This window comes from Taudactylus pleione, unplaced genomic scaffold (assembly GCF_031769625.1).
Source record: "Taudactylus pleione unplaced genomic scaffold, aTauple2 ptg000281l, whole genome shotgun sequence".
Lineage (NCBI taxonomy): Eukaryota > Metazoa > Chordata > Amphibia > Anura > Myobatrachidae > Taudactylus > Taudactylus pleione.
Genome location: NW_028284683.1, coordinates 245,071 through 271,362, shown reverse-complemented (window position 1 = coordinate 271,362; position 26,292 = coordinate 245,071). Strand labels below are relative to the sequence as shown.

General features: G+C 48.7%; 1 protein-coding gene across 1 annotated transcript in view; it reads right to left on the bottom strand.

The window, feature by feature from the left end:
- Positions 1–26,292, bottom strand: part of CACNA2D2 (calcium voltage-gated channel auxiliary subunit alpha2delta 2) — a gene marked incomplete at its 5' end in the record, with an annotated part of 228,365 nt that overhangs the window by 14,515 nt on the left and 187,558 nt on the right. Inside the window, 10 exons of the mRNA XM_088482022.1 lie at positions 2,324–2,395; positions 3,509–3,559; positions 3,845–3,939; positions 4,827–4,925; positions 8,434–8,537; positions 9,222–9,284; positions 10,053–10,143; positions 10,247–10,344; positions 12,223–12,283; positions 16,515–16,535. Coding sequence (XP_088338148.1) covers positions 2,324–2,395; positions 3,509–3,559; positions 3,845–3,939; positions 4,827–4,925; positions 8,434–8,537; positions 9,222–9,284; positions 10,053–10,143; positions 10,247–10,344; positions 12,223–12,283; positions 16,515–16,535 — 755 coding nt within the window. The remainder of the gene's footprint in view (positions 1–2,323; positions 2,396–3,508; positions 3,560–3,844; positions 3,940–4,826; positions 4,926–8,433; positions 8,538–9,221; positions 9,285–10,052; positions 10,144–10,246; positions 10,345–12,222; positions 12,284–16,514; positions 16,536–26,292) is intronic.

Below are 26,292 nucleotides of genomic sequence, written 5' to 3'. Positions count from 1 at the left end.
CGACGGAGCTCCCTCCGTCGTGCGCATGTGCATTAGGGCACCATCGACCCGCTTGCGAGCGTCCTACGCTCGCGAGCGGGTCTGAATTAGGCCCAGTGTGCGAGATATCAGTTCCAATCAGACACAATTGAATGCTGATCAGCCAGAACAGTCCGGCTTCACTATCAGGAAGTGTAATGTACAATAGGAGAATTCTCCCCCATTCCAAATACCTATAATTATGAGAGATCTGGAAACTTCTACATATGTGTTTGCGATGTTATTTGTGGCCTGTAATTACATACATCATTGTGGTATTCTAGATCTAACGGCAATTTAAAAATAGATGGGGAGTAATCGCTGTTATTTATAAATGGACGTTGTGTATAATTTATTTGTGATGCATCACTGATCTAGGAACTGGTGACAGATCTATTTACCCACGCAGAGCAGAAAAGAGCAGAGCATGACAGAGCAGAGCAGGACAGGGCAGAGCAGAATACAATAGAACACAGCAGAGTAAGCCAGAGCAGAAAAGAGCAGAGCATGACAGAGCAGAGCAGGACAGGGCAGAGCAGAACAGAATACAATAGAACACAGCAGAGTAAGACAGAGCAGAAGAGAACAGAGCAGAACAGAATAGAACACAACAGAACAGAGCAGGTTTTGGGCCTGTGGGCCTGATTCAGAGCCGCTCGTAAGCGGCCGCTCGTTCGCTCCGAGCGATGTTCGCACAACTGCGCATACGTATGGGTTGTAATACGCATGCGCGAACCATTCATTGCGGTCAGAAATTGTGTGCTCGCAAAATAGCGAATGCCTGCTAATTTGACTGACAAATGAGGCGTTTGTGGGCGGTAACAGGGGAAGGTGCTTGAAAACGGGGAGTGGAGAACCGAACGCAGGCGTGCCAAACGGTCAAAACGGGCGTTTTAAGGGTGTGCATAATTAACAAAGCAGCGTCATCGACCACGTCACTTGGTTTTCTTTTAGCCTGAACTGCTCGCATGATTGTGGTAGGAAAATCCAACCACAAGCACTGCGAGCAGTTCAGACGCCTTTCGATGTACTCGATTAATCAAATAAATAGCGGAGATGACGTATGATGCGAGCGGCCAGGGGGCATTTTATAAAAAATAGCGAGCGCATGTTTCGTTCGCTCGTTCAGACATAGAGGCGTCAACAGACCGCAAAGAGCGAGCACTCTATTTAAATATCCGGCCCATTTTTCTGAACGAGCGTCCGCAAATAGCGTCCGGCTCTGAATCAGGCTCTGTGTTAGAGTGAGGTGTAAATGTCCTCCACTTGCAGAGGAACAGATGTACCAGAATAGGTCCATGTATTCCGAGTTGCGCAGAGCATAAGAGACGTGTAACCTATGTATCTATGTATCGCTAGATCTGTAACAAAGATGCGACAATCACCATTATCAGCAACTTTCATCGGAATAATGGAGGTACAATGGATTTTAAGATCCGCTTGACTCAAAAAACAAATCTAAAAGGCGCGTGCTTATGCTGTGTCTACAGAGCCGAACTGTACTGCGGAACCGCTAGTCCAAGATACATCTGAACGTGCGCAATGTTAAGTATCAACCAAGCTGCGCACATGCGTAGTCTGAAAGTTTTGTTCCAAGAAGCAAATAATGGGCAACTCTAAATAAAGACCCCTATTTATAACAGCAAAATGACTGGAAATACCCCCTCCCCGGTCACACGACCATACACCCAACCCCGGCCACACCGCCATATTTATTACATTCAGCTGGGGAGGGGCCTCGGAGTAGGTGTGGGTAGAACATGTGACCCTACACCCAACCCCGGCCGCACTGCCATACTTATCACACCGTGCTGGGGAGGAGCCTCTGGGTAGGTGTGAGCAGAACATGTGACCCTACAGCCAACCCCGGCCGCACTGTCATATTTACCACAACGTATTGGGGAGGAGCCTCGGGGTAGGTGTGAGCAGAACATGTGACCCTACACCTAATCCCGGCCACACCGTCATATTTACCACAACGTGCTGGGGAGGAGCCTCAGGGTAGGTGTGAGCAGAACATGTGACCTACAGCCAACCCCGGCCGCACTGTCATATTTACCACAACGTGCTGGGGAGGAGCCTCAGGGTAGGTGTGAACAGAATATGTGACCCTACAGCCAAACCCGGCCGCACCGCCATACGTATCATACCATGCTGGGGAGGAGCCTCGGGGTAGGTGTGAATAGGGGAAATGTCTCTGCCTATCAGCTCTAAGATAAGTTTTACACAATTCCTGCAAATCTCAGAATGTAAAACACACAATACTGCCCATCAGAACGGGGCTCAGGCTGGATATTTCTCTTACCTGAGTCCAGTGGTCCTGCTGGTTGGACATGACAAGGAATCCACCATCATCAATGAGCACACACAGTAAGTCCTGTAAGAACAGACAGTTAAACCTGTATGACTGAGGGAAGGAAGGAGATGCCTTCTATGACTGAGGGAAGGTAAGGAGATGTCATGTATGACCGAGGGAAGGTGAGGAGATGCTATGTATGACTGAGGGAAGGAAGGAGATGCCTTCTATGACTGAGGGAAGGTAAGGAGATGTCATGTATGACCGAGGGAAGGTGAGGAGATGCTATGTATGACTGAGGGAAGGTGAGGAGATGCTATGTATGACTGAGGGAAGGTGAGGAGATGCTATGTATGACTGGGGATAGGTGAGGAGATGCCATGTATGACTGAGGGAAGGTGAGGAGATGCCATGTATAACTGAGGGAAGGTGAGGAGATGCCATGTATGACTGAGGGAAGGTGAGGAGATGCTATGTATGACTAGGGGTAGGTGAGGAGATGCTATGTATGACTGAGGGAAGGTGAGGAGATGCCATGCATGACTGAGGGAAGGTGAGGAGATGCTACGTATGACTGAGTGAAGGTGAGGAGATGCTATGTATGACTGAGTGAAGGTGAGGAGATGCTATGTATGACTGAGTGAAGGTGAGGAGATGCTATGTATGACTGAGGGAAGGTGAGGAGTTGCCATGTATGACTGGGGGAAGGTGAAGAGGTGCCATGTATGACTGAGTGAAGGTAAGGAGATGCTATGTATGACTGAGGGAAGGTGAGGAGATGCTATGTATGACTGAGGGAAGGTGAGGAGATGCTATGTATGACTGAGTGAAGGTGAGGAGATGCTATGTATGACTGAGGGAAGGTGAGGAGATGCTATGTATGACTGAGTGAAGGTGAGGAGATGCTATGTATGACTGAGTGAAGGTGAGGAGATGCTATGTATGACTGAGGGAAGGTGATGAGATGCTATGTATGACTGGGGGTAGGTGAGGAGATGCTATGTTGAAAATAAATAAGGATTGGAGATGTTTTGAAAGAATTGGCAAGGAAGATGGAGTTGCACCATGCTGATTAGGCTATGATATATGAATAAGTGTACAGTAAGTATGATGGGATTATATGATATACAAATATAGAAAACGACAGGTAGAATAACATGTATAAATATAAGGACAGATGTATGGATGACTAACCTCATTGTTTATATCACAGTCCATCTCACAGCTGGCAGAGGGACTACATTGCTGGAGGAAAGAGAAGACACTTTACGCAAAAAGTTTACAACATCTATCAGGACTAAGCTTGGCCAGATTTATGTCTTACAGCTGAGGGGACTTTTACAGGGACAAGACTCACAGTATGCAGAGATCTATAATGGTAACATTCACATGTACTACCGGAACATATACAAAACTAAGTAATACAGACGTATGAATACAGGAGAATAAAATGTAAACATTAAGTTCAGACAACGGTGCTGTCGTATTAGTGAATTCTGTATATCCGGAAGATGGGAACACGGGGCTGACCTTCCGTGGCCCTTGTGGGTTCGACTCTGATTGGTTACTGGCCAGAACTTTGAACTTTTCCACCCAGGCCTCAAGGTCCAGCTTCACCCCAACCACTAATGGAGGAAAACAAACGAGAGGGGTGAGAGGTGAGAGGAAGGAGATGGGGAATAAGTGCACAGAAAGGGTTCAAAATTGGGAACTTCATCCAGGAAGGGTTTTGAAAACACATTTATTGGTTACTAACAGCTAATTATGGATGATATAAGAAACCCTATGGGATATATTTACTAAAGTGAGAGTTTTTAGAAGTGGAGATGTTGCCCATAGCAACCAGATTCTAGCTATTATCTTCTAGAAGGTGCTAGATAAATGTTAAGTAGAACCTGATTGGTTGCTATGGGCAACATCTCCACTTATAAAAACCTGCACACTAGACGATATTTTGAACGATTTGGTCGATTCCGACGCATCGGAACGACAACTCGCTCAAATCGTCAAGTGTGTACCCACTATTCGCGCTCCCGCTGCGTCGTTAGTCGCACCTTCAGGTCTTTTGTACATGCAGAAATATCTGTCAATCTCGTTAACGATTCCCCTCAGATCGTGCAGTGTGCGCGCACTACCGAACGATCAGGCGATATGGTTACATTATACAGTTAACGATCTAACCACCAAACGATGCAAGATATATCGTTTGGTCGATTGCTACATTGCACAGTGTGCATGCACTAGATCGTTTGTCTGGGAGTTATGGGGAAATCGTTGACGACATCACATCGTTTGCAAGTCGTCTAGTGTACACCTAGCTAAAGAGTTAAAAGAAATTCTATTCCTGAAACCAAATTGTAGCAAATAATAACGTCAAAAGTGGAAATACAAAATGAGAAGCGGCCCTAAAGCCTGCCGGCCAGTACCCAGACCTGATGCCGGCATTTGTTACATCACATATGTTATATAAATGCCCCCTCCCCCGTTCTATATGACCAGCCCCAGGAGTCACCTGCAGGTTTAAGTCTTCTGCCGTCGATCTCCAGGTCCACCGCTGTGCTGACCAGAATCCCCACCGTGTTATTCTCCACATCCGACTGCAGATACCCAGCTGAGAGATAAGACAGGGGGGGATTATTTCTTGGAGGGTGGGGGCAGTAGGGGAATGGCTGGTGGTGATGGGGACAGAGCGAAGTCATCATGCTTGAAATGTTACATATTAAAAGATAATAAACATAGTAATGGTATTGGTAGGGTGGTTCTAGGCTGCACGGGAGCATCGACACCTCCAGCCAAGCATCATAGTCAGAGTTTGTAAGCAGAGCAGATGACAGTGCATGGACTACTCATCTCTATGACAGATGGAGCTCTCCTTACCCTGAGCAAGAAGCAGACCATAGACCTAGTGCACAAGTCTTCTCCTTCCCTGGTCCATCACCCATTACACTCACTTCCCATCTCTGCCCTCCCCACACTCACTCCTCATCACATGTGTTCCTCACACTCACTCCTCAGCCTCTGTGTTCCCCTCACTCACTCCTTACCCTCTGTGTTCCTCACACTCACTCATCTCTGCCCTCCCCACACTCACTCCTCACCCTGTGTTCCTCACACTCACTCATCTCTGCCCTCCTCACACTCACTCCTCCATGTGTTCCTCACACTCACTCCTCACCCTGTGTTCCTCACACCCACTCCTCACCCTCTATGTTCCCCTCATCTCTGCCCTCCCCACACTCACTCCTCATCATATGTGTTCCTCACACTCACTCCTCACCCTCTGTGTTCCCCTCACTCACTCCTTACCCTCTGTGTTCCTCACACTCACTCATCTCTGCCCTCCCCACACTCACTCCTCACCCTGTGTTCCTCACACTCACTCCTCATCTCTGCCCTCCTCACACTCACTCCTCCATGTGTTCCTCACACTCACTCCTCACCCTCTGTGTTCCTCACACTCACTCCTCACCCTCTATGTTCCCCTCATCTCTGCCCTCCTCACACTCACTCCTCATCATATGTGTTCCTCACTCTCACTTCTCATCTCTGCCCTCCTCACACTCACTCCTCATCATGTGTTCCCCACACTCACTCCTCACCCTCTGTGTTCCCCTCACTCACTCCTCACCCTCTGTGTTCCCTGCACTCACTCCTCACTCTCTCTCCTCACCCTCTGTGTTTCCCTCAGTCTCTCCTCACCCTCTGTGTTCCTCATACTCATTCCCCACCCTCTATGTCCCCCTCACTCACTCATCTCTGCCCTCCTCACTCTCTCCTCACCCTCTGTGCTTCCCTCACTCTCTCCTCACCCTCTGTGTTCCTCACACTCACTCATCTCTGCCCTACCCACACTCCACATCATATGTGTTCCTAACACTCACCCTCTGTGTTTCCCTCACTCACTCCTCAACCTCTGTGTTCCTCACACTCACTCATCTCTGCCCTCCCCACACTCACTCTTCACCCTCTGTGTTCCTCACACTCACTCCTTGCCCTCTGTGTTCCTCACACTTACTTCTCACCCTCTATGTTCCTCACACTCACTCATCATGTGTTCCTCACACTCACTTCTCACCCTGTGTTCTTAACACTCGCTCCTCACCATATGAGTTCCTCACACTCACTCCTCACCCTCTGTGTTCCTCACACTGACTCATCTCTTCCCTCCCCACACTCACTCCTCACCCTGTTTTCCTCACATTCACTCCTCATCTCTGCCCTCCTCACACTCACTCCTCCATGTGTTCCTCACACTCACTCATCCTATAGATTGTAAGCTTGCAAGCAGGGCCTTCCTACCTATATATCTGTCTGTTATTACCCAGTTTTGTTGTATTAATGTTTACAATTGTAAAGCGCAACGGAATATGCAGCGCTATATAAGAAACTGTTAATAAATGTGTTACTCACACTCACTCCTCACCCTCTGTGTTTCCCTCACTCACTCCTCACCTTCTGTGTTCCCCTCATCTCTGCCCTCCTCACACTCACTCCTCATCATATGCGTTCCTCACTCTCACTTCTCATCTCTGCCCTCCTCACACTCACTCCTCATCATGTGTTCCCCACACTCACTCCTCACCCTCTGTGTTCCCCTCACTCACTCCTCACCCTCTGTGTTCCCCTCACTCACTCCTCACTCTCTGTGTTCCCCTCACTCACTTCTCATCTCTGCCCTCCTCACTCTCTCCTCACCCTCTGTGTTTCCCTCACTCTCTCCTCACCCTCTGTGTTCCTCACACTCACTTCTCATCTCTGCCCTACCCACACTCCACTTCATATGTGTTCCTCACACTCACCCTCTGTGTTTCCCTCACTCACTCCTCACACTCACTCCTCAACCTCTGTGTTCCTCACACTCACTCATCTCTGCCCTCCCCACACTCACTCTTCACCCTCTGTGTTCCTCACACTCACTCCTCGCCCTCTGTGTTCCTCACACTTACTTCTCACCCTCTGTGTTCCTCACACTCACTCATCATGTGTTCCTCACACTCACTTCTCACCATGTTTTCTTAACACTCGCTCCTCACCATATGAGTTCCTCACACTCACTCCTCACCCTCTGTGTTCCTCATACTCACTCCACACCATCTGTGTTCAAGACACTCACACCTCACCAAATCTTTTCCTCTCACTTACTTCTCACTATCTGTGTTCCCCTCATTCACTGCTCATCCCTGTGTTTCTATACTCACTCCTTACCATCTGTGCTCCTCGCACTCACTCCCCACCATCTGTGTTCAACACACTCACTCCTCACCATATCTGTTCCTCACACTCACTCCTCACCCTTTGTGTTCCCCTCACTCACTTCTTACCCTGTGCTCCTCAAACACGCCCATTACCAGCTGTGTTTCTCTCTCACTCCTCACCTTCTGTGTTCCCCTCACTCACTCCCCACCCTTTGTGCCCCTCACACTCACTCCTCACCATCTGAGTTCAACAGACTAACTCCTCACCATCTGTATTCTTCATACTCCTCACCGTGTTCTCCTCACTCACTCCTCACCCTCTGTGTTCCCCTCACTCTCTCCTCACCATCTGTGTTCCCCTCGCTTGCTCCTCACCCTCTGTGTTCCCCTCACTCTCTCCTAACCATCTGTGTTCCCCTCACTCACTCCTCACCCTCTGTGTTCCCCTCACTCGCTCCTCACCCTGTGTTCCCCTCACTCTCTCCCCACCCTTTGTGTTCCTATCCTCACCATCTCTGTTCACCTCACTCACTCCTCACCCTGTGTTCCCCTCACACTCGCTCCTCACCCTCTGTGTTCCCCTCACACTCACTCCTCACCTTTTGTGTTCCCCTCACACTCGCTCCTCACCCTCTGTGTTCCACTCACACTCACTCCTCACCCTCTGTGTTCCTCACACTCACTCCTCACCCTCTGTGTTCCCCTCACTCGCTCCTCACCCTCTGTGTTCCCCTTACACTCACTCCTCACCCTCTGTGTTCCTCACACTCACTCCTCACCCTCTGTGTTCCCCTCACTTGCTCCTCACCCTCTGTGTTCCCCTTACACTCACTCCTCACCCTCTGTGTTCCTCACACTCACTCCTCACCCTCTGTGTTCCCCTCACCAACTTCTCACAATCATACTCCAATGGGTAAAACTCACACTCTCTATAGGGTGCTCGGAAGATATAGCCTTTGTTGTCCAGACTTCTTCTGTAAAATGTGGAGTTATGAGGCTCCATGTCCTCCATCCAGTCATCGGCGGCTCTGGTGACACAATGCAGAAGATGACAAATAAAGATGACTCATACAGTAATGTTATCTGAGATAAGGGTGGAATGTATAATAATATTATAGATCGCTGCAAACAGATACATTTTTCCCATCAATTTGGCGGCTACATTGCCGGATGTATTAGCCGATGATATGGAGGGTGAGAAGCCATGCTGCTGGCGATCTGTGGGGGGTTTCATGCCCGTGGCCACTGGGGCACCGCAGTGGGTGTTTATAAACAAAGTAAGATATAAAAAGTAAACGTGCGCTTTGGTGCCCGTGGGCATAGTGTAACAGGGTAATAATAATTTTGCTCCAATAAAAAATATATATATGCAGTTAGCCAACCATAAGCGGATTTCGATGATCATCATCATGCTGCAATTCGCACCATATATCGAGTGATCCGCGTCCTGACAGGAGCCCATGCATCTTTCTCCCAGTCATTTTATTTGACTCTGTCCTTACTGTACTTTCGTGGCTCTTATAGGTCTGCTCCAAACCCACGTTCCACCTGCCTAATCGAAAGTGGTCATCAGAACATGTGTCCCACTCGGCTCGGGAACAGATGCGCAAGAATCTTTAGTGCTCAGATAAAAATTAAAAACGCTTTTCTGGGGGGAAAAATGTGCAAGCAGCATCCAGCTATTCCTGAGCCCCGTGACGTAGAGAACTCACTTGTTGGGGAAGACGCGGGTTATACCTCCGTCTGTAGCAGCAAACACAGCGAGGAGACCATACCTGTGAGGAAGAGGAGGAGAGAGCAAACACACACTTGGGAAAAGAACAACAGGCAACTACAGGCGTTGTGTGGGCAGAGGATTGGCCAGGGAGGGCGATTTCCCTACGTTACACAAGCTCATCAACATGTCTGGAAATGGCTTCTCCTTGGCTGTCTGCAGCCCGTGACAGAAGAGGTGATGGGTTCCAATATCGACCAGAGGGAAACCATTCACAGACTGTGCACTATTATTGACTGTGCACCATTACCGACTGTGCACCATTACAGGCTGTGCACCATTACTGACTGTGCACCATTACTGACTGTGCACCATTACAGACTGTGCACCATTACAGACTGTGCACCATTACTGACTGTGCACCATTACTGACTGTGCTCCATTACAGACTGTGCACCATTACAGACTGTGCACCGTTACTGACTGTGCACCGTTACAGACTGTGCACCATTACAGACTGTGCACCGTTACTGACTGTGCACCATTACAGACTGTGCACCTTTACAGACTGTGCACCATTACAGACTGTGCACCATTACTGACTGTGCACCATTACTGACTGTGCACCATTACTGAGGGGTGGCTGTAACTCCAAGATCAAAGCAGTGTTTTGACATTTAGGGGTAAATTTACTAAGATGGGAGTTCTATTAAGAAGTGATGTTGCCCATAGCAACCAATTGTGTTAGTGGCCTATATTACAGAAATGTGTTCCTTTGGTGCAATGATTGGAGTGCAGGTGGCATCTCAGGTATATCCAGTTTCCTCACGTGAGAAGATCCTTGTCCTTCCAAACGCGGTCAGCCAGGTCCCGCGTGATACCCGTATCCAAAATAAGGTTATGTAGCAGGAAGCTGTCACCTGCAGGACAGGACAATCAGTGTCACCTTCCACCATCCCAGGAAGCCACCAACTTCCCACATCCACAGTCCGTGGTCTCTGGCCGTTACTCCACAATACTCACACTGCTTGGAGTCTGGTGTCACTTTCTCCATGAGTGTGATGAAATTCAACAGGAACTCAGTGTTGTTTTCCGACTGTTCGAGCTCCCGGCAGTACTGTCTGTGAGGCATCGATGGAGTCGTAGTAACAGGAGGCAAAGAGGTTGGGGTATCAGACAGGGTGAGGAGAAAGAAGAGAAAAAAGGGATGAGTAAAAGGGAGGAACAAGACACAGAGAAATGAGGAGTCAGGTAGGAGCCCAGAGAGGAGAACGTACAGAGAGGGTGGGGAAAATAAGTGGGACAGGTGTCATGGTAGAGAAAAGAAATATTGAATATGAAGAATAGATGTTTGAGGATAGGGAAAAGAAAATGACACGGAAAAACAAGATACTGAGAAGTGAAATGTCAAGTAAGAGCCACCAAGATCGGACATTGTACATAGAGGGAATGGGGGCAAATAAGAGGAGAGAAAGGACAGAAGGCGTGTCATGGTAGAGGAGAGAAGGACAGAAGGTGTGTCATGGAAGAGGAGAGAAGAACAGAAGGCGTGTGATGGTAGAGGAGAGAAGGACAGAAGGCGTGTGATGGTAGAGGAGAGAAGGACAGAAGGCGTGTCATGGAAGAGGAGAGAAGAACAGAAGACGGGCCATGGTAGAGGAAAGAAGGACAGAAGATGCGCCATGGTAGAAGAGAGAAGGACAGAAGACGTTCCATGGTTGAGAAGAGAAGGACAGAAGATGCGACATGCAGGAGGAGAGAACAACAGAAGACACGCCATGGTAGAGGAGAGAAGGACAGAAGATGCGACATGGTAGAAGAGAGAAGGACAGAAGACGCTCCATGGTTGAGAAGAGAAGGACAGAAGATGCGACATGGAGGAGGAGAGAAGAACAGAAGACACGCCATGGTAGAGGAGAGAAGGACAGAAGATGCGATATGGTAGTAGATAGAAGGACAGAAGGTGCGTCATAGTAGAGGAGAGAAGGACAGAAGGCGTGTAATGCTAGAGGAGAGAAGAACGGAAGGCGTGTGATGGTAGAGGAGAGAAGAACAGATGGTGTGTCATGGTAGAAGAGAGAAGGACAGAAGGCGTTTGATGGTAGAGAAGAGAAGGACAGAAGGTGTGTCATGGTAGAAGAGAGAAGGACAGAAGGTGTGTCATGATAGAAGAGAGAAGGACAGAAGGCGTGTGATGGTAGAGGAGAGAAGGACAGAAGGCGTGTGATGGTAGAGAAGAGAAGGACAGAAGGCGTGTGATGGTAGAAGAGAGAAGGACAGAAGGCGTGTGATGGTAGAGAAGAGAAGGACAGAAGGCGTGTGATGGTAGAGGAGAGAAGGACAGAAGGCGTGTGATGGTAGAGAAGAGAAGGACAGAAGGCGTGTGATGATAGAAGAGAGAAGGACAGAAGGCGTGTGATGGTAGAGAAGAGAAGGACAGAAGGCGTGTGATGGTAGAAGAGAGAAGGACAGAAGGCGTGTGATGGTAGAGAAGAGAAGGACAGAAGGCGTGTGATGGTAGAGGACAGAAGGACAGAAAACACGCCATGGTAGAGAAGAGAAGGACAGAAGATGCGACATGGTAGAAGAGAGAAGAACGGAAGCCGTGTGATGGTAGAGGAGAGGACAGAAAACACGCCATGGTAGAGAAGAGAAGGACTGAAGATGTGACATGGTAGAGAAGAGAAAGACAAAAGGTGTGTCATGGTAGAAGAGAGAAGGACAGAAGGTGTGTCATGGTAGAAGAGAGAAGGACAGAAGGTGTGTAATGCTAGAGGAGAGAAGAACGGAAGCCGTGTGATGGTAGAGGAGAGAAGGACAGAAGGCGTGTGATGGTAGAGGAGAGAAGGACAGAAAACATGCCATGGTAGAGAAGAGAAGGACAGAAGATGCGACATGGTAGAGAAGAGAAAGATGAGACATGGTAGAGGAGAGAAGGGCAGAAGGATAGATGAAGAGGATACGAATAAAAGAAAAAAACACAGTATTGCTCACTGTACCTTGGAGCCAGGAACACCCGTCCATCAGACTCAAAGGTGTTTGGCATCAGGGACTCAAAATCTGTAACAGAGAAGAAGAGTTATCCAGCCAGTGAGAGCTCATCCATATATGGCCACAAGGGGGATTAGATCCTTATTGTATAGGGATTACATCGTGTGCAAAGGGGAGCACTCATATATAGCCTCCCTCCCTCAGTGTGATGTGAGGATCTCTACTGCTTGGATGTGTGCGAACCAGGAGTTTACTAATTTGATGGTTTATATCGTTTTAAGTAACTTGTGGCTGTCCCGCTTTTGCAGAACTACAAGGATCAGCATGCTGGCAGTCCACACAGGGCCTTGTAGTTCCACAACAGCTGGAGAGCTACAGGATGCTAAAACCTGTTTTATTGTGTATCCTACATGGGACATGCATATGGGCGGGAGGGGTGATGGAACAGGTAATCTGTGAATTAGGAATTGGACAGGGTCCTAGAGTTAATGTGACCCTAGATTGCAACCAAACCTGAAACACATGTTGATCCAATACGAAGCCTCCTTTCAAGATTCAGAAACCTACACGTCAAAGTTCCCCACCTACGGCAGAACTTCAGATGTATAAAACTGAATCTATCCTCCCTAAACAAACAGGTGACAGGTCACATCAATGATCAGCACTGGACAGCGCCACCTTGTGTCTTACAGAGGAACTGCACCTAATCTCCTGGATGGAAATGACTAATTTTTAGTAAAAAAGTCTCCATTACAGGTCATTTAAGAAGCAGAACTCGGAATCAGGTAGATGCCACCACGCGTCTCAATTTGCGCCAAAGTGCTGAGGAATAGGGAGCTGGATGTCTCCTGTAAATAGTAACTGTACGAACAGTAATTATCATCACTTCTGTGTTCACTGGGAAAACGTATATAATACACAAAATGGCCGTCTTGCTGTATATTATTTGTTACTAGCAGTGGCCTTGTGACACTGGATCACAGTGGTGATGTATAACACTTACTGTAACACATAAGGATCGCACTAAGATGGTTTCTCACTAAACTGTATTTCTATAGCTGTTTGTAATACAGAGTCTCTATATGTACTGACTGACATTGAATTATCTGACTGACACTTGTCAATCAAAGTGGTGAATATGACTTTTTTGAATAAAAATGTTAAACCTTTATATCAGTCCTGGGCGCGGTGAATAATAATTTGCGTGGAAATATCCAGGGATCACAGTTCTGTCCGCAGACCGCAGTTTCTATTCTATACCGGCCTCAGGTACTGTATCACTGGACTGCGATTGCTCTGAGAGAGACGCTAATCAGTGGTGTCTAAGTCAAATTAGTGTATTGTTTTGTGTGTGTGGCGGTAAAACCGGACGCGGGCAAACGGCATCTACACAAATCCTTCAGACCTGCAGATTTCCTGGGGGCAGATGTACTAAGCTCTGGAAAGTGATAAACTGCCAACCAATCAGCTCCTGCCATTTTTCAAACACAGCCTGTAACATGACAGTTAGGAGCTGAGTGGCTGGTAGTTTATCACTTTCCAGAGCTTCGTACGTCTCGCTCCTGGCCTCTAAGACAAAGTTTTAGAAATTTAGTAGAATCTTTATTATTAGCAAAAATAAAAATATATCTTCTAAATATGTTAGTTCTAATGAAAGAAATAAAATGTATTTCCTGAAAATATATGAGAACCTACAGGTTTAACTGTACTAGACCTAATCCTCCTGTCATTGTAGGTGTCACATATGTTCCTGGGCCAATCAGATCAGACATAATTTAGCTGAATGGTGGATAAATGTGGAGACCTAGGGCCTGATTCAGAGCCGTTCGCTATTTGCGGTCGTTCGTTCCAAAACAAGGGGTGGCTATTCAAATGATCCGTTCGCAAATTGCAGTCTGTTCCCACCTCTAAGTCTGAACGAGCGAGCAAAACATACGCTCGTTTATTTGATAAAAACGCCCCCTGGCCGCTCGCATCATACGTCATGTCCGCTATTTATTAGATTAATCGAGTACATCGTACAGCGTATTAACTGCTCGCTATTCTTGGGGTTGGTTTTTTCAACCGCTATTTTGCGAGCAGTTCTGAGTTAAAAAAAACCAAGTGACGTGGTCAATGACGCTGCTGTATTAAATATGCACTCCCTTAAAACGCCCATTTTGACCTTTAAGCACGCCTGCGTTCTGATCTCCACCCCCCGTTTTCAAGCACCTTCCCCTGTTACCACCCACATACGCCTCCTTCTGTCACTCAAAATAGCAGGCACTCGCTATATAGCGTACAAACGATTTTCGGCCGCACTGACTGATTCGCGCATGTGTACTAAAATCCGTACGCATGCGCAGATGTGCGAACATCGCTCGGAACGAGCGTACTGCCGCTAGCGAGCGGCTCTGAATGAGGGCCCTAATTTTTAGCCCAGTCAATGGGGTGTAACAGAACTAATATGACAGCTGATAATCTTGTGCAGACTCCAGCTCCCCCTAGTGTTCAATTGCATGTAATGCAGAGATTTGTGGGTCACTAACGTCTGGTATGGTCAGACACGAGTATATTTGGTTTTCGCTCTAGGTCAGTGTCTGTTTGTGCTCCGTGGGTGGATAAAACTTACCTCTGGAGTTTTTTGGTGGACATTTTTCAGAAGTTTGCACTATGTTCATTTTGTGGCTCTCTAATAAGGTGACAGGTGACCTTGGATGTCAGTAGGTGCCCACACGTCATGCATGATATACTCAGGTGTGATACTCAACTGCACCATTCAGGGTTTACAGAAAGTACTGTGCTCAGGCATCTACGAAGCCACACTGGGGTCCCCAGCAAGACAGTCCAAGCACACGCCAGCCGCCCAGACAGGAGGCACAGTGCATTGTGGGGGCGCAGTGAGGGCTTTACAATTATCCTTAGAGATGTGTCTCCGATAGGTCATGCTCAAGGTAACAATTTATACCACTTTATTATAAAGTTAGGATTTGTGCTGGAAAACTTCTACTAATCATATATTATTGTTATTTTTTATAATTTTAAGTAGAGGTAACCCTCAAATTTACCACCCATAATGCACTGGGGTGCACGGCTGTGGGACGGTCTGGGAACACGTGTTCGGTTGGACTGTAACCTTCTGATTAGAGGTCAAGGAAAGGGAAGGACAAGCAATGGTGGGATGGGAAGGTAAAGTGAGGCTACAGGTTACTATCATTGTATCATCAGCATTGCCATTACAGGGTTACTGGGAGTCAGACAGAAGCTGCAGGGGACAGTGCTGGGCCGGATAACCCCTTTCTCCCCCTCCCAGTGACTTACAGGTACCCCCTTCCCCACCAACCGCCCGCATCCCCCTCTGAAACAGTCCCCATATTGCCTATACTAACGCAGCACTGCCCCCTCCCAGCTTGTGCTGATAAGAGGGGGGGTGGGGGGTGGAGTGAGGGGTATAGAACGTTATCAGAAACTAATACCCATTCATGAAAACTAAATGAAGGCCACAATTCCATTGCAGGTGACCATACAGAGAGGAGAGGCAGCAAGGCAGATGAGGGGTGGAGTGGTGGGGAAACACCTGGTAGCCATGGGTTAGAGGACATCTGTGTAATGTTTCCTCTAAGCTCAGCAATCCAGAAAATAAAGAGTTAAAGCGATGATTTAATGAGGGCTCCACTCAGAGGGGGCTCATTCACAAGCTGCGGCATTTCTCATTTCCAGATCGCTCAGCGTAAAGGAGACAGCGCCACACAGGTAGAGGGGAGGCGGGATACACAGCTGGGACAGATGCCGGGGATAGGGTGACGGGTCCGTAGGGAGAAGGAGGGAGCGAGTGGGTAACAGTTGGGAGTTGGAAAAAGAACGGTTGAGACATAGAAGGTAAAACAATGGAGAAGGGAAGGGAAACAAGTGGAAAATGGAAAACTTAAAGTCACGGAGGGTGTAAAAGAGAATAAGGAGCAAGTGGGAGCACAGAGGAGGATTAACATTACTTGCCTGATTTAACCCCTTCATTACCATTAGCACCATAGGGGCCAGAAAGCAGCCTTTGTCATGTACGCACGCACATATATATATGAATACACACATTATATATATATGTGGCTTCGGGAGAGGTTTATCACTGAGGGGTTCAGAGAAGGCAGTAATATAGGGAAGGGGGAGATCGTGGTGATAACACAGGGTCTCCAGGGAGGTGACGGGGGGGACACATACAGGGTTCTGTGAGGGTGGTGGTAGTCGGTGTTACGGTCAGGGTGACGGGCAGGCAGGCGGGTGGGTGGGTGGGGGGCAGAACAGTCTATTGCTGGATTATACTTGCCCTTAGTTTTCTTGTTTGGATCTGTGAAAAATCCACCAGAGGCAGAAAAACAACACAAAGAAAAAGAACACAAAAGAAAAGAAGGAGGAACGGGTGGAGAGGAGGAGGCATTACAAACAATATTTTATTCAAGAGCGGATTGAATAAAAATATTGTATTTCATAATTGTACTGAAACCAAACAGAAAATAAATCTTGCAATAAACACCATGAAACATAAGCAGCAAGCGAGAGATGGAGAGGAACAGAGGAATACAGAGAGAGAAGAAAGGAGAGAGGAGGGGGAGAGAGAGAAAGGGTGGGCTGAGAGAGAGATGGAGAGGAACAGAGGAATACAGAGAGAGAAGAAAGGAGAGAGGAGGGGGAGAGAGAGAAAGGGTGGGCAGAGAGAGAGATGGAGAGGAACAGAGGAATACAGAGAGAGAAGAAAGGAGAGAGGAGGGGGAGAGAGAGAAAGGGTGGGCAGAGAGAGAGAGAGATGGAGAAGAACAGAGGAATACAGAGAGAGAAGAAAGGAGAGAGGAGGGGGAGAGAGAGAAAGGGTGGGCAGAGAGAGATGGAGAGGAACAGAGGTATACAGAGAGAGAAGAAAGGAGAGAGGAGGGGGAGAGAGAGATGGAGAGGAACAGAGGAATACAGAGAGAGAAGAAAGGAGAGAGGAGGGGGAGAGAGAGAAAGGGTGGGCAGAGAGAGAGATGGAGAGGAACAGAGGAATACAGAGAGAGAAGAAAGGAGAGAGAAGGGGGAGAGAGAGAAAGGGTGGGCAGAGAGAGATGGAGAGGAACAGAGGAATACAGAGAGAGAAGAAAGGAGAGAGGAGGGGGAGAGAGAGAAAGGGTGGGCAGAGAGAAAGATGGAGAGGAACAGAGGAATACAGAGAGAGAAGGGGGGAGAGAGGAGGGGGAGAGAGAGAGAGGGGGGTCAGAGCGAGAGATGGAGAGGAACAGAGGAATACAGAGAGAGAAGAAAGGAGAGAGGAGGGGGAGAGAGAGAGATGGAGAGGAACAGAGGAATACAGAGAGAGAAGAAAGGAGAGAGGAGGGGGAGAGAGAGAAAGGGTGGGCAGAGAGAGATGGAGAGGAACAGAGGAATACAGAGAGAGAAGAAAGGAGAGAGGAGGGGGAGAGAGAGAAAGGGTGGGCAGAGAAAGAGATGGAGAGGAACAAAGGAATACAGAGAGAGAAGAAAGGAGAGAGGAGGGGGAGAGAGAGAGATGGAGAGAAACAGAGGAATACAGAGAGAGAAGAAAGGAGAGAGGAGGGGGAGAGAGAGAGATGGAGAGGAACAGAGGTATACAGAGAGAGAAGAAAGGAGAGAGGAGGGGGAGAGAGAGAGATGGAGAGGAACAGAGGAATACAGAGAGAGAAGAAAGGAGAGAGGAGGGGGAGAGAGAGAGAAGGAGAGGAACAGAGGAATACAGAGAGAGAAGAAAGGAGAGAGGAGGGGGAGAGAGAGAAAGGGTGGGCAGAGAGAGATGGAGAGGAACAGAGGAATACAGAGAGAGAAGAAAGGAGAGAGGAGGGGGAGAGAGAGAAAGGGTGGGCAGAGAGAGAGAGATGGAGAGGAACAGAGGAATACAGAGAGAGAAGAAAGGAGGAGGGGGAGAGAGAGAGATGGAGAGGAACAGAGGTATACAGAGAGAGAAGAAAGGAGAGAGGAGGGGGAGAGAGAGAGATGGAGAGGAACAGAGGAATACAGAGAGAGAAGAAAGGAGAGAGGAGGGGGAGAGAGAGAAAGGGTGGGCAGAGAGAGATGGAGAGGAACAGAGGAATACAGAGAGAGAAGAAATGAGAGAGGAGGGGGAGAGAGAGAGATGGAGAGGAACAGAGGAATACAGAGAGAGAAGAAAGGAGAGAGGAGGGGGAGAGAGAGAAAGGGTGGGCAGAGAGAGATGGAGAGGAACAGAGGAATACAGAGAGAGAAGAAAGGAGAGAGGAGGGGGAGAGAGATGGAGAGGAACAGAGGCATACAGAGAGAGAAGAAAGGAGAGAGGAGGGGGAGACAGAAAGGGTGGGCAGAGAGAGATGGAGAGGAACAGAGGAATACAGAGAGAGAAGAAAGGAGAGAGGAGGGGGAGAGAGAGAAAGGGTGGGCAGAGAGAGAGATGGAGAAGAACAGAGGAATACAGAGAGAGAAGAAAGGAGAGAGGAGGGGGAGAGAGAGAAAGGGTGGGCAGAGAGAGAGATGGAGAAGAACAGAGGAATACAGAGAGAGAAGAAAGGAGAGAGGAGGGGGAGAGAGAGAAAGGGTGGGCAGAGAGAGAGATGGAGAGGAACAGAGGAATACAGAGAGAGAAGAAAGGAGAGAGGAGGGGGAGAGAGAGAAAGGGTGGGCAGAGAGAGAGATGGAGAGGAACAGAGGAATACAGAGAGAGAAGAAAGGAGGAGGGGGAGAGAGAGAGATGGAGAGGAACAGAGGTATACAGAGAGAGAAGAAAGGAGAGAGGAGGGGGAGAGAGAGAGATGGAGAGGAACAGAGGAATACAGAGAGAGAAGAAAGGAGAGAGGAGGGGAAGAGAGAGAAAGGGTGGGCAGAGAGAGATGGAGAGGAACAGAGGAATACAGAGAGAGAAGAAAGGAGAGAGGAGGGGGAGAGAGAGAAAGGGTGGGCAGAGAGAGATGGAGAGGAACAGAGGAATACAGAGAGAGAAGAAAGGAGAGAGGATGGGGAGAGAGAGAAAGGGTGGGCAGAGAGAGAGATGGAGAGGAACAGAGGAATACAGAGAGAGAAGAAAGGAGAGAGGAGGGGGAGAGAGAAAAGGTGGGCAGAGAGAGAGATGGAGAGGAACAGAGGAATACAGAGAGAGAAGAAAGGAGAGAGGAGGGGGAGAGAGAGAAAGGGTGGGCAGAGAGAGATGGAGAGGAACAGAGGAATACAGAGAGAGAAGAAAGGAGAGAGGAGGGGGAGAGAGAGAAAGGGTGGGCAGAGAGAGATGGAGAGGAACAGAGGAATACAGAGAGAGAAGAAAGGAGAGAGGAGGGGGAGAGAGAGAGATGGAGAGGAACAGAGGCATACAGAGAGAGAAGAAAGGAGAGAGGAGGGGGAGACAGAAAGGGTGGGCAGAGAGAGATGGAGAGGAACAGAGGAATACAGAGAGAGAAGAAAGGAGAGAGGAGGGGGAGAGAGAGAAAGGGTGGGCAGAGAGAGAGATGGAGAAGAACAGAGGAATACAGAGAGAGAAGAAAGGAGAGAGGAGGGGGAGAGAGAGAAAGGGTGGGCAGAGAGAGAGATGGAGAAGAACAGAGGAATACAGAGAGAGAAGAAAGGAGAGAGGAGGGGGAGAGAGAGAAAGGGTGGGCAGAGAGAGAGATGGAGAGGAACAGAGGAATACAGAGAGAGAAGAAAGGAGAGAGGAGGGGGAGAGAGAGAAAGGGTGGGCAGAGAGAGAGATGGAGAGGAACAGAGGAATACAGAGAGAGAAGAAAGGAGGAGGGGGAGAGAGAGAGATGGAGAGGAACAGAGGTATACAGAGAGAGAAGAAAGGAGAGAGGAGGGGGAGAGAGAGAGATGGAGAGGAACAGAGGAATACAGAGAGAGAAGAAAGGAGAGAGGAGGGGAAGAGAGAGAAAGGGTGGGCAGAGAGAGATGGAGAGGAACAGAGGAATACAGAGAGAGAAGAAAGGAGAGAGGAGGGGGAGAGAGAGAAAGGGTGGGCAGAGAGAGATGGAGAGGAACAGAGGAATACAGAGAGAGAAGAAAGGAGAGAGGATGGGGAGAGAGAGAAAGGGTGGGCAGAGAGAGAGATGGAGAGGAACAGAGGAATACAGAGAGAGAAGAAAGGAGAGAGGAGGGGGAGAGAGAAAAGGTGGGCAGAGAGAGAGATGGAGAGGAACAGAGGAATACAGAGAGAGAAGAAAGGAGAGAGGAGGGGGAGAGAGAGAAAGGGTGGGCAGAGAGAGATGGAGAGGAACAGAGGAATACAGAGAGAGAAGAAAGGAGAGAGGAGGGGGAGAGAGAGAAAGGGTGGGCAGAGAGAGAGATGGAGAGGAACAGAGGAATACAGAGAGAGAAGAAAGGAGAGAGGAGGGGGAGAGAGAGAGATGGAGAGGAACAGAGGTATACAGAGAGAGAAGAAAGGAGAGAGGAGGGGGAGAGAGAAAGGGTGGGCAGAGAGAGATGGAGAGGAACAGAGGAATACAGAGAGAGAAGAAAGGAGAGAGGAGGGGGAGAGAGAGAAAGGGTGGGCAGAGAGAGAGATGGAGAAGAACAGAGGAATACAGAGACAGAAGAAAGGAGAGAGGAGGGGGAGAGAGAGAAAGGGTGGGCAGAGAGAGAGATGGAGAGGAACAGAGGAATACAGAGAGAGAAGAAAGGAGAGAGGAGGGGGAGAGAGAGAGATGGAGAGGAACAGAGGAATACAGAGAGAGAAGAAAGGAGAGAGGAGGGGGAGAGAGAGAAAGGGTGGGCAGAGAGAGATGGAGAGGAACAGAGGAATACAGAGAGAGAAGAAAGGAGAGAGTAGGGGGAGAGAGAGAGATGGAGAGGAACAGAGGTATACAGAGAGAGAAGAAAGGAGAGAGGAGGGGGAGAGAGAGAAAGGGTGGGCAGAGAGAGAGATGGAGAGGAACAGAGGAATACAGAGAGAGAAGAAAGGAGAGAGGAGGGGGAGAGATAGAGATGGAGAGGAACAGAGGTATACAGAGAGAAGAAAGGAGAGAGGAGGGGGAGAGAGAGAAAGGGTGGGCAGAGAGAGAGATGGAGAGGAACAGAGGAATACAGAGAGAGAAGAAAGGAGAGAGGAGGGGGAGAGAGAGAAAGGGTGGGCAGAGAGAGAGATGGAGAGGAACAGAGGAATACAGAGAGAGAAGAAAGGAGAGAGGAGGGGGAGAGAGAGAGATGGAGAGGAACAGAGGTATACAGAGAGAGAAGAAAGGAGAGAGGAGGGGGAGAGAGAGAAAGGGTGGGCAGAGAGAGAGATGGAGAGGAACAGAGGAATACAGAGAGAGAGGAATACAGAGAGAGAAGGAGAGAGGAGAGAGAGAGGGGAGGGCAGAGAGAGAGATGGAGAGGAACAGAGGAATACAGAGAGAGAAGAAAGGAAAGAGGAGGGGGAGAGAGAGAGATGGAGAGGAACAGAGGAATACAGAGAGAGAAGAAAGGAGAGAGGAGGGGGAGAGAGAGAGATTGGGAGGAACAGAGGAATACAGAGAGAGAAGAAAAGAGAGAGGAAGGGCAGAGAGAGAAAGGGTGGGCAGAGAGAGAGATGGAGAAGAACAGAGGAATACAGAGAGAAAAGAAAGGAGAGAGGAGGTGGAGAAAGAGAAAGGGTGGACAGAGAGAGAGATGGAGAGGAACAGAGGAATACAGAGAGAGAAGAAAAGAGAGAGGAGGTGGAGAGAGAGAAAGGGTGGGCAGAGAGAGAGAAGGAGAGGAACAGAGGAATACAGAGAGAGAAGAAAGGAGAGAGGAGGGGGAGAGAGAGAAAGGGTGGACAGAGAGAGAGATGGAGAGGAACAGAGGAATACAGAGAGAGAGGAATACAGAGAGAGAAGAAAGGAGAGAGGAGGGGGGAGAGAGAGAGGGGGGGCAGAGAGGACGGAGGAGGAGAATGAGCTGTATACATCATGTAATGCGGCAAGGAAGAGAGAGAGGACGGAGGAGGAGAAGAATGAGCTGTATACATCATGTAATGCGAGAAGGAAGAGACAGAGGACGGAGGGGGAGGAGAATGAGCTGGATACATCATGTAATGCGAAAAGGAAGAGAGAGAGGACAGAGGAGGAGGAGAATGAGCTGTATACATCATGCAATGCGGGAAGGAAGAGAGAGAGGACAGAGGAGGAGGAGAATGAGCTGTATACATCATGTAATGCGGGAAGGAAGAGAGAGAGGACGGAGGAGGAGGAGGAAAATGAGCTGTATACATCATGTAATGCGGGAAGGAAGAAAGAGAGGACGGAGGAGGAGGAGAATGAGCTGTATATATCATGTAATGCGGGAAGGAAGAAAGAGAGGACGGAGGAGGAGGATAATGAGCTGTATACATCATGTAATGCGGGAAGGAAGAGAGAGAGGACGGAGGAGGAGAATGAGCTGTATACATCATGTAATGCGGGAAGGAAGAGAGAGAGGACGGAGGAGGAAGAGAATGAGCTGTATACATCATGTAATGCGGGAAGGAAGAGAGAGAGGACGGAGGAGGAGAATGAGCTGTATACATCATGTAATGTGGGAAGGAAGAGAGAGAGGACAGAGGAGGAGGAGAATGAGCTGTATACATCATGTAATGCGGGAAGGAAGAGAGAGAGGACGGAGGAGGAGAATGAGCTGTATACATCATGTAATGCGGGAAGGAAGACAGAGAGGACGGAGGAGGAGGTGAATGAGCTGTATACATCATGTAATGCGGGAAGGAAGAGAGAGAGGAGGAGGAGGAGAATGAGCTGTATACATCATGTAATGCGGGAAGGAAGAGAGAGAGGACGGAGGAGGAGAATGAGCTGTATACATCATGTAATGCGGGAAGGAAGAGAGAGAGGACGGAGGAGGGGAATGAGCTGTTTACATCGTGTAATGCGGGAAGGAAGAGAGAGAGGACGGAGGAGGAGGAGAATGAGCTGTATACATCATGTAATGCGGGAAGGAAGAGAGAGAGGACGGAGGAGGAGGAGAATGAGCTGTATATATCATGTAATGCGGGAAGGAAGAAAGAGAGGACGGAGGAGGAGGAGGAGGAGGAGGAGATTGAGCTGTACACATCATATAATGCGGGAAGGAAGAGAGAGAGGACGGAGGAGGAGGAGAATGAGCTGTATACATCATGTAATGCGGGAAGGAAGAGAGAGAGGACGGAGGAGGAGGAGAATGAGCTGTATACATCATGTAATGCGGGAAGGAAGAGAGAGAGGACGGAGGAGGAGGAGAATGAGCTGTATACATCATGTAATGCGGGAAGGAAGAGAGAGAGGACGGAGGAGGAGAATGAGCTGTATACATCATGTAATGCGGGAAGGAAGAGAGAGAGGACAGAAAAGGAGGAGAATGAGCTGTATACATCATGTAATGCGGGAAGGAAGAGAGAGAGGACGGAGGAGGAGGAGGAGAATGAGCTGTATACATCATGTAATGCGGGAAGGAAGAGAGAGAGGACAGAGGAGGAGAATGAGCTGTATACATCAGGTAATGCGGGAAGGAAGAGAGAGAGGATGGAGGAGGAGGAGAATGAGCTGTATACATCATGTAATGCGGGAAGGAAGAGAGAGAGGACGGAGGAGGAGAATGAGCTGTATACATCATGTAATGCGGGAAGGAAGAGAGAGAGGACGGAGGAGGAGGAGAATGAGCTGTATACATCATGTAATGCGGGAAGGAAGAGAGAGAGGACGGAGGAGGAGGAGAATGAGCTGTATACATCATGTAATGCGGGAAGGAACAAAGAGAGGACGGAGGAGGAGGAGAATGGGCTGTATACATCATGTAATGCTGGAAGGAAGAAAGAGAGGACGGAGGAGGAGGAGAATGGGCTGTATACATCATGTAATGCGGGAAGGAAGAGAGAGAGGACGGAGGAGGAGGAGAATGAGCTGTATACATCATGTAATGCGGGAAGGAAGAGAGAGAGGACGGAGGAGGAGGAGAATGAGCTGTATACATCATGTAATGCGGGAAGGAAGAGAGAGAGGACGGAGGAGGAGGAGAATGGGCTGTATACATCATGTAATGCGGGAAGAAAGAGAGAGAGGACGGAGGAGGAGGAGAATGAGCTGTATACATCATGTAATGCGGGAAGGAAGAGAGAGAGGACGGAGGAGGAGGAGAATGAGCTGTATACATCATGTAATGCGGGAAGGAAGAGAGTGCGGACGGAGGAGGAGGAGGAGGAGAATGAGCTGTATACATCATGTAATGCGGGAAGGAATAGAGTGCGGACGGAGGAGGAGGAGAATGGGCTGTATACATCATGTAATGCGGGAAGGAAGGGAGAGCTGACGGAGGATGAGGAGAATGAGCTGTATACATCATGTAATGCGGGAAGGAAGAGAGAGAGGACGGAGGATGAGGAGAATGAGCTGTATACATCATGTAATGCGGGAAGGAAGAGAGAGAGACGGAGGAGGAGGAGAATGAGCTGTATACATCATGTAATGCGGGAAGGAAGAGAGAGAGGACGGAGGAGGAGGAGAATGAGCTGTATACATCATGTAATGCGGGAAGGAAGAGAGAGAGACGGATGAGGAGGAGAATGAGCTGTATACATCATGTAATGCGGGAAGGAAGAGAGAGAGGACGGAGGAGGAGAATGAGCTGTATAGATCATGTAATGCGGGAGGAAGAAAGAGAGGACGGAGGAGGAGGAGAATGAGCTGTATACATCATGTAATGCGGGAAGGAAGAAAGAGAGGACGGAGGAGGAGGAGAATGAGCTGTATACATCATGTAATGCGGGAAGGAAGAGAGAGAGAGGACGGAGGAGGAGGAGAATGAGCTGTATACATCATGTAATGCGGGAAGGAAGAGAGAGAGGACGGAGGAGGAGGAGGAGAATGAGCTGTATACATCATGTAATGCGGGAAGGAAGAGTGAGAGGACGGAGGAGGAGAATGAGCTGTATACATCATGTAATGCGGGAAGGAAGAGAGAGAGGACGGAGGAGGAGGAGAATGAGCTGTATACATCATGTAATGCGGGAAGGAAGAGAGAGAGGAGGAGGAGGAGAATGAACTGTATACATCATGTAATGCGGGAAGGAAGAGAGAGAGGACGGAGGAGGAGGAGAATGAGCTGTATACATCATGTAATGCGGGAAGGAAGAGAGAGAGGATGGAGGAGGAGGAGAATGAGCTGTATACATCATGTAATGTGGGAAGGAAGAGAGAGAGGAGGAGGAGGAGAATGAGCTGTATACATCATGTAATGCGGGAAGGAAGAGAGAGAGGACGGAGGAGGAGGAGAATGAGCTGTATACATCATGTAATGCAGGAAGGAAGAGAGAGAGGACGGAGGAGGAGGAGAATGAGCTGTATACATCATGTAATGCGGGAAGGAAGAGAGAGAGGACGGAGGAGGAGGAGAATGGGCTGTATACATCATGTAATGCGGGAAGGAAGAGAGAGAGGTCGGAGGAGGAGGAGAATGAGCTGTATACATCATGTAATGCGGGAAGGAAGAGAGAGAGGACAGAGGAGGAGGAGAATGAGCTGTATACATCATGTAATGCAGGAAGGAAGAGAGAGAGGACGGAGGAGGAGGAGAATGAGCTGTATACATCATGTAATGCGGGAAGGAAGAGAGAGAGGATGGAGGAGGAGGAGAATGAGCTGTATACATCATGTAATGTGGGAAGGAAGAGAGAGAGGACGGAGGAGGAGAATGAGCTGTATACATCATGTAATGCGGGAAGGAAGAGAGAGAGGACGGAGGAGGAGGAGAATGAGCTGTATACATCATGTAATGCGGGAAGGAAGAGAGAGAGGACGGAGGAGGAGGAGAATGAGCTGTATATATCATGTAATGCGGGAAGGAAGAGAGAGAGGATGGAGGAGGAGGAGAATGAGCTGTATACATCATGTAATGCGGGAAGGAAGAGAGAGAGGAGGAGGAGGAGAATGAGCTGTATACATCATGTAATGCGGGAAGGAAGAGAGAGTGGACGGAGGAGGAGGAGAATGAGCTGTATACATCATGTAATGCGGGAAGGGAGAGAGAGTGGACGGATAAATGTGGTAATATGGAGAACAAGAAACCTTAATGGCGGTTTATAACACTGCGCACTTCTTCTGTGACGTCACTCTATATCCGCACAACTGTGTTTTCTTATAACGCCTTAATACTATTCTGAA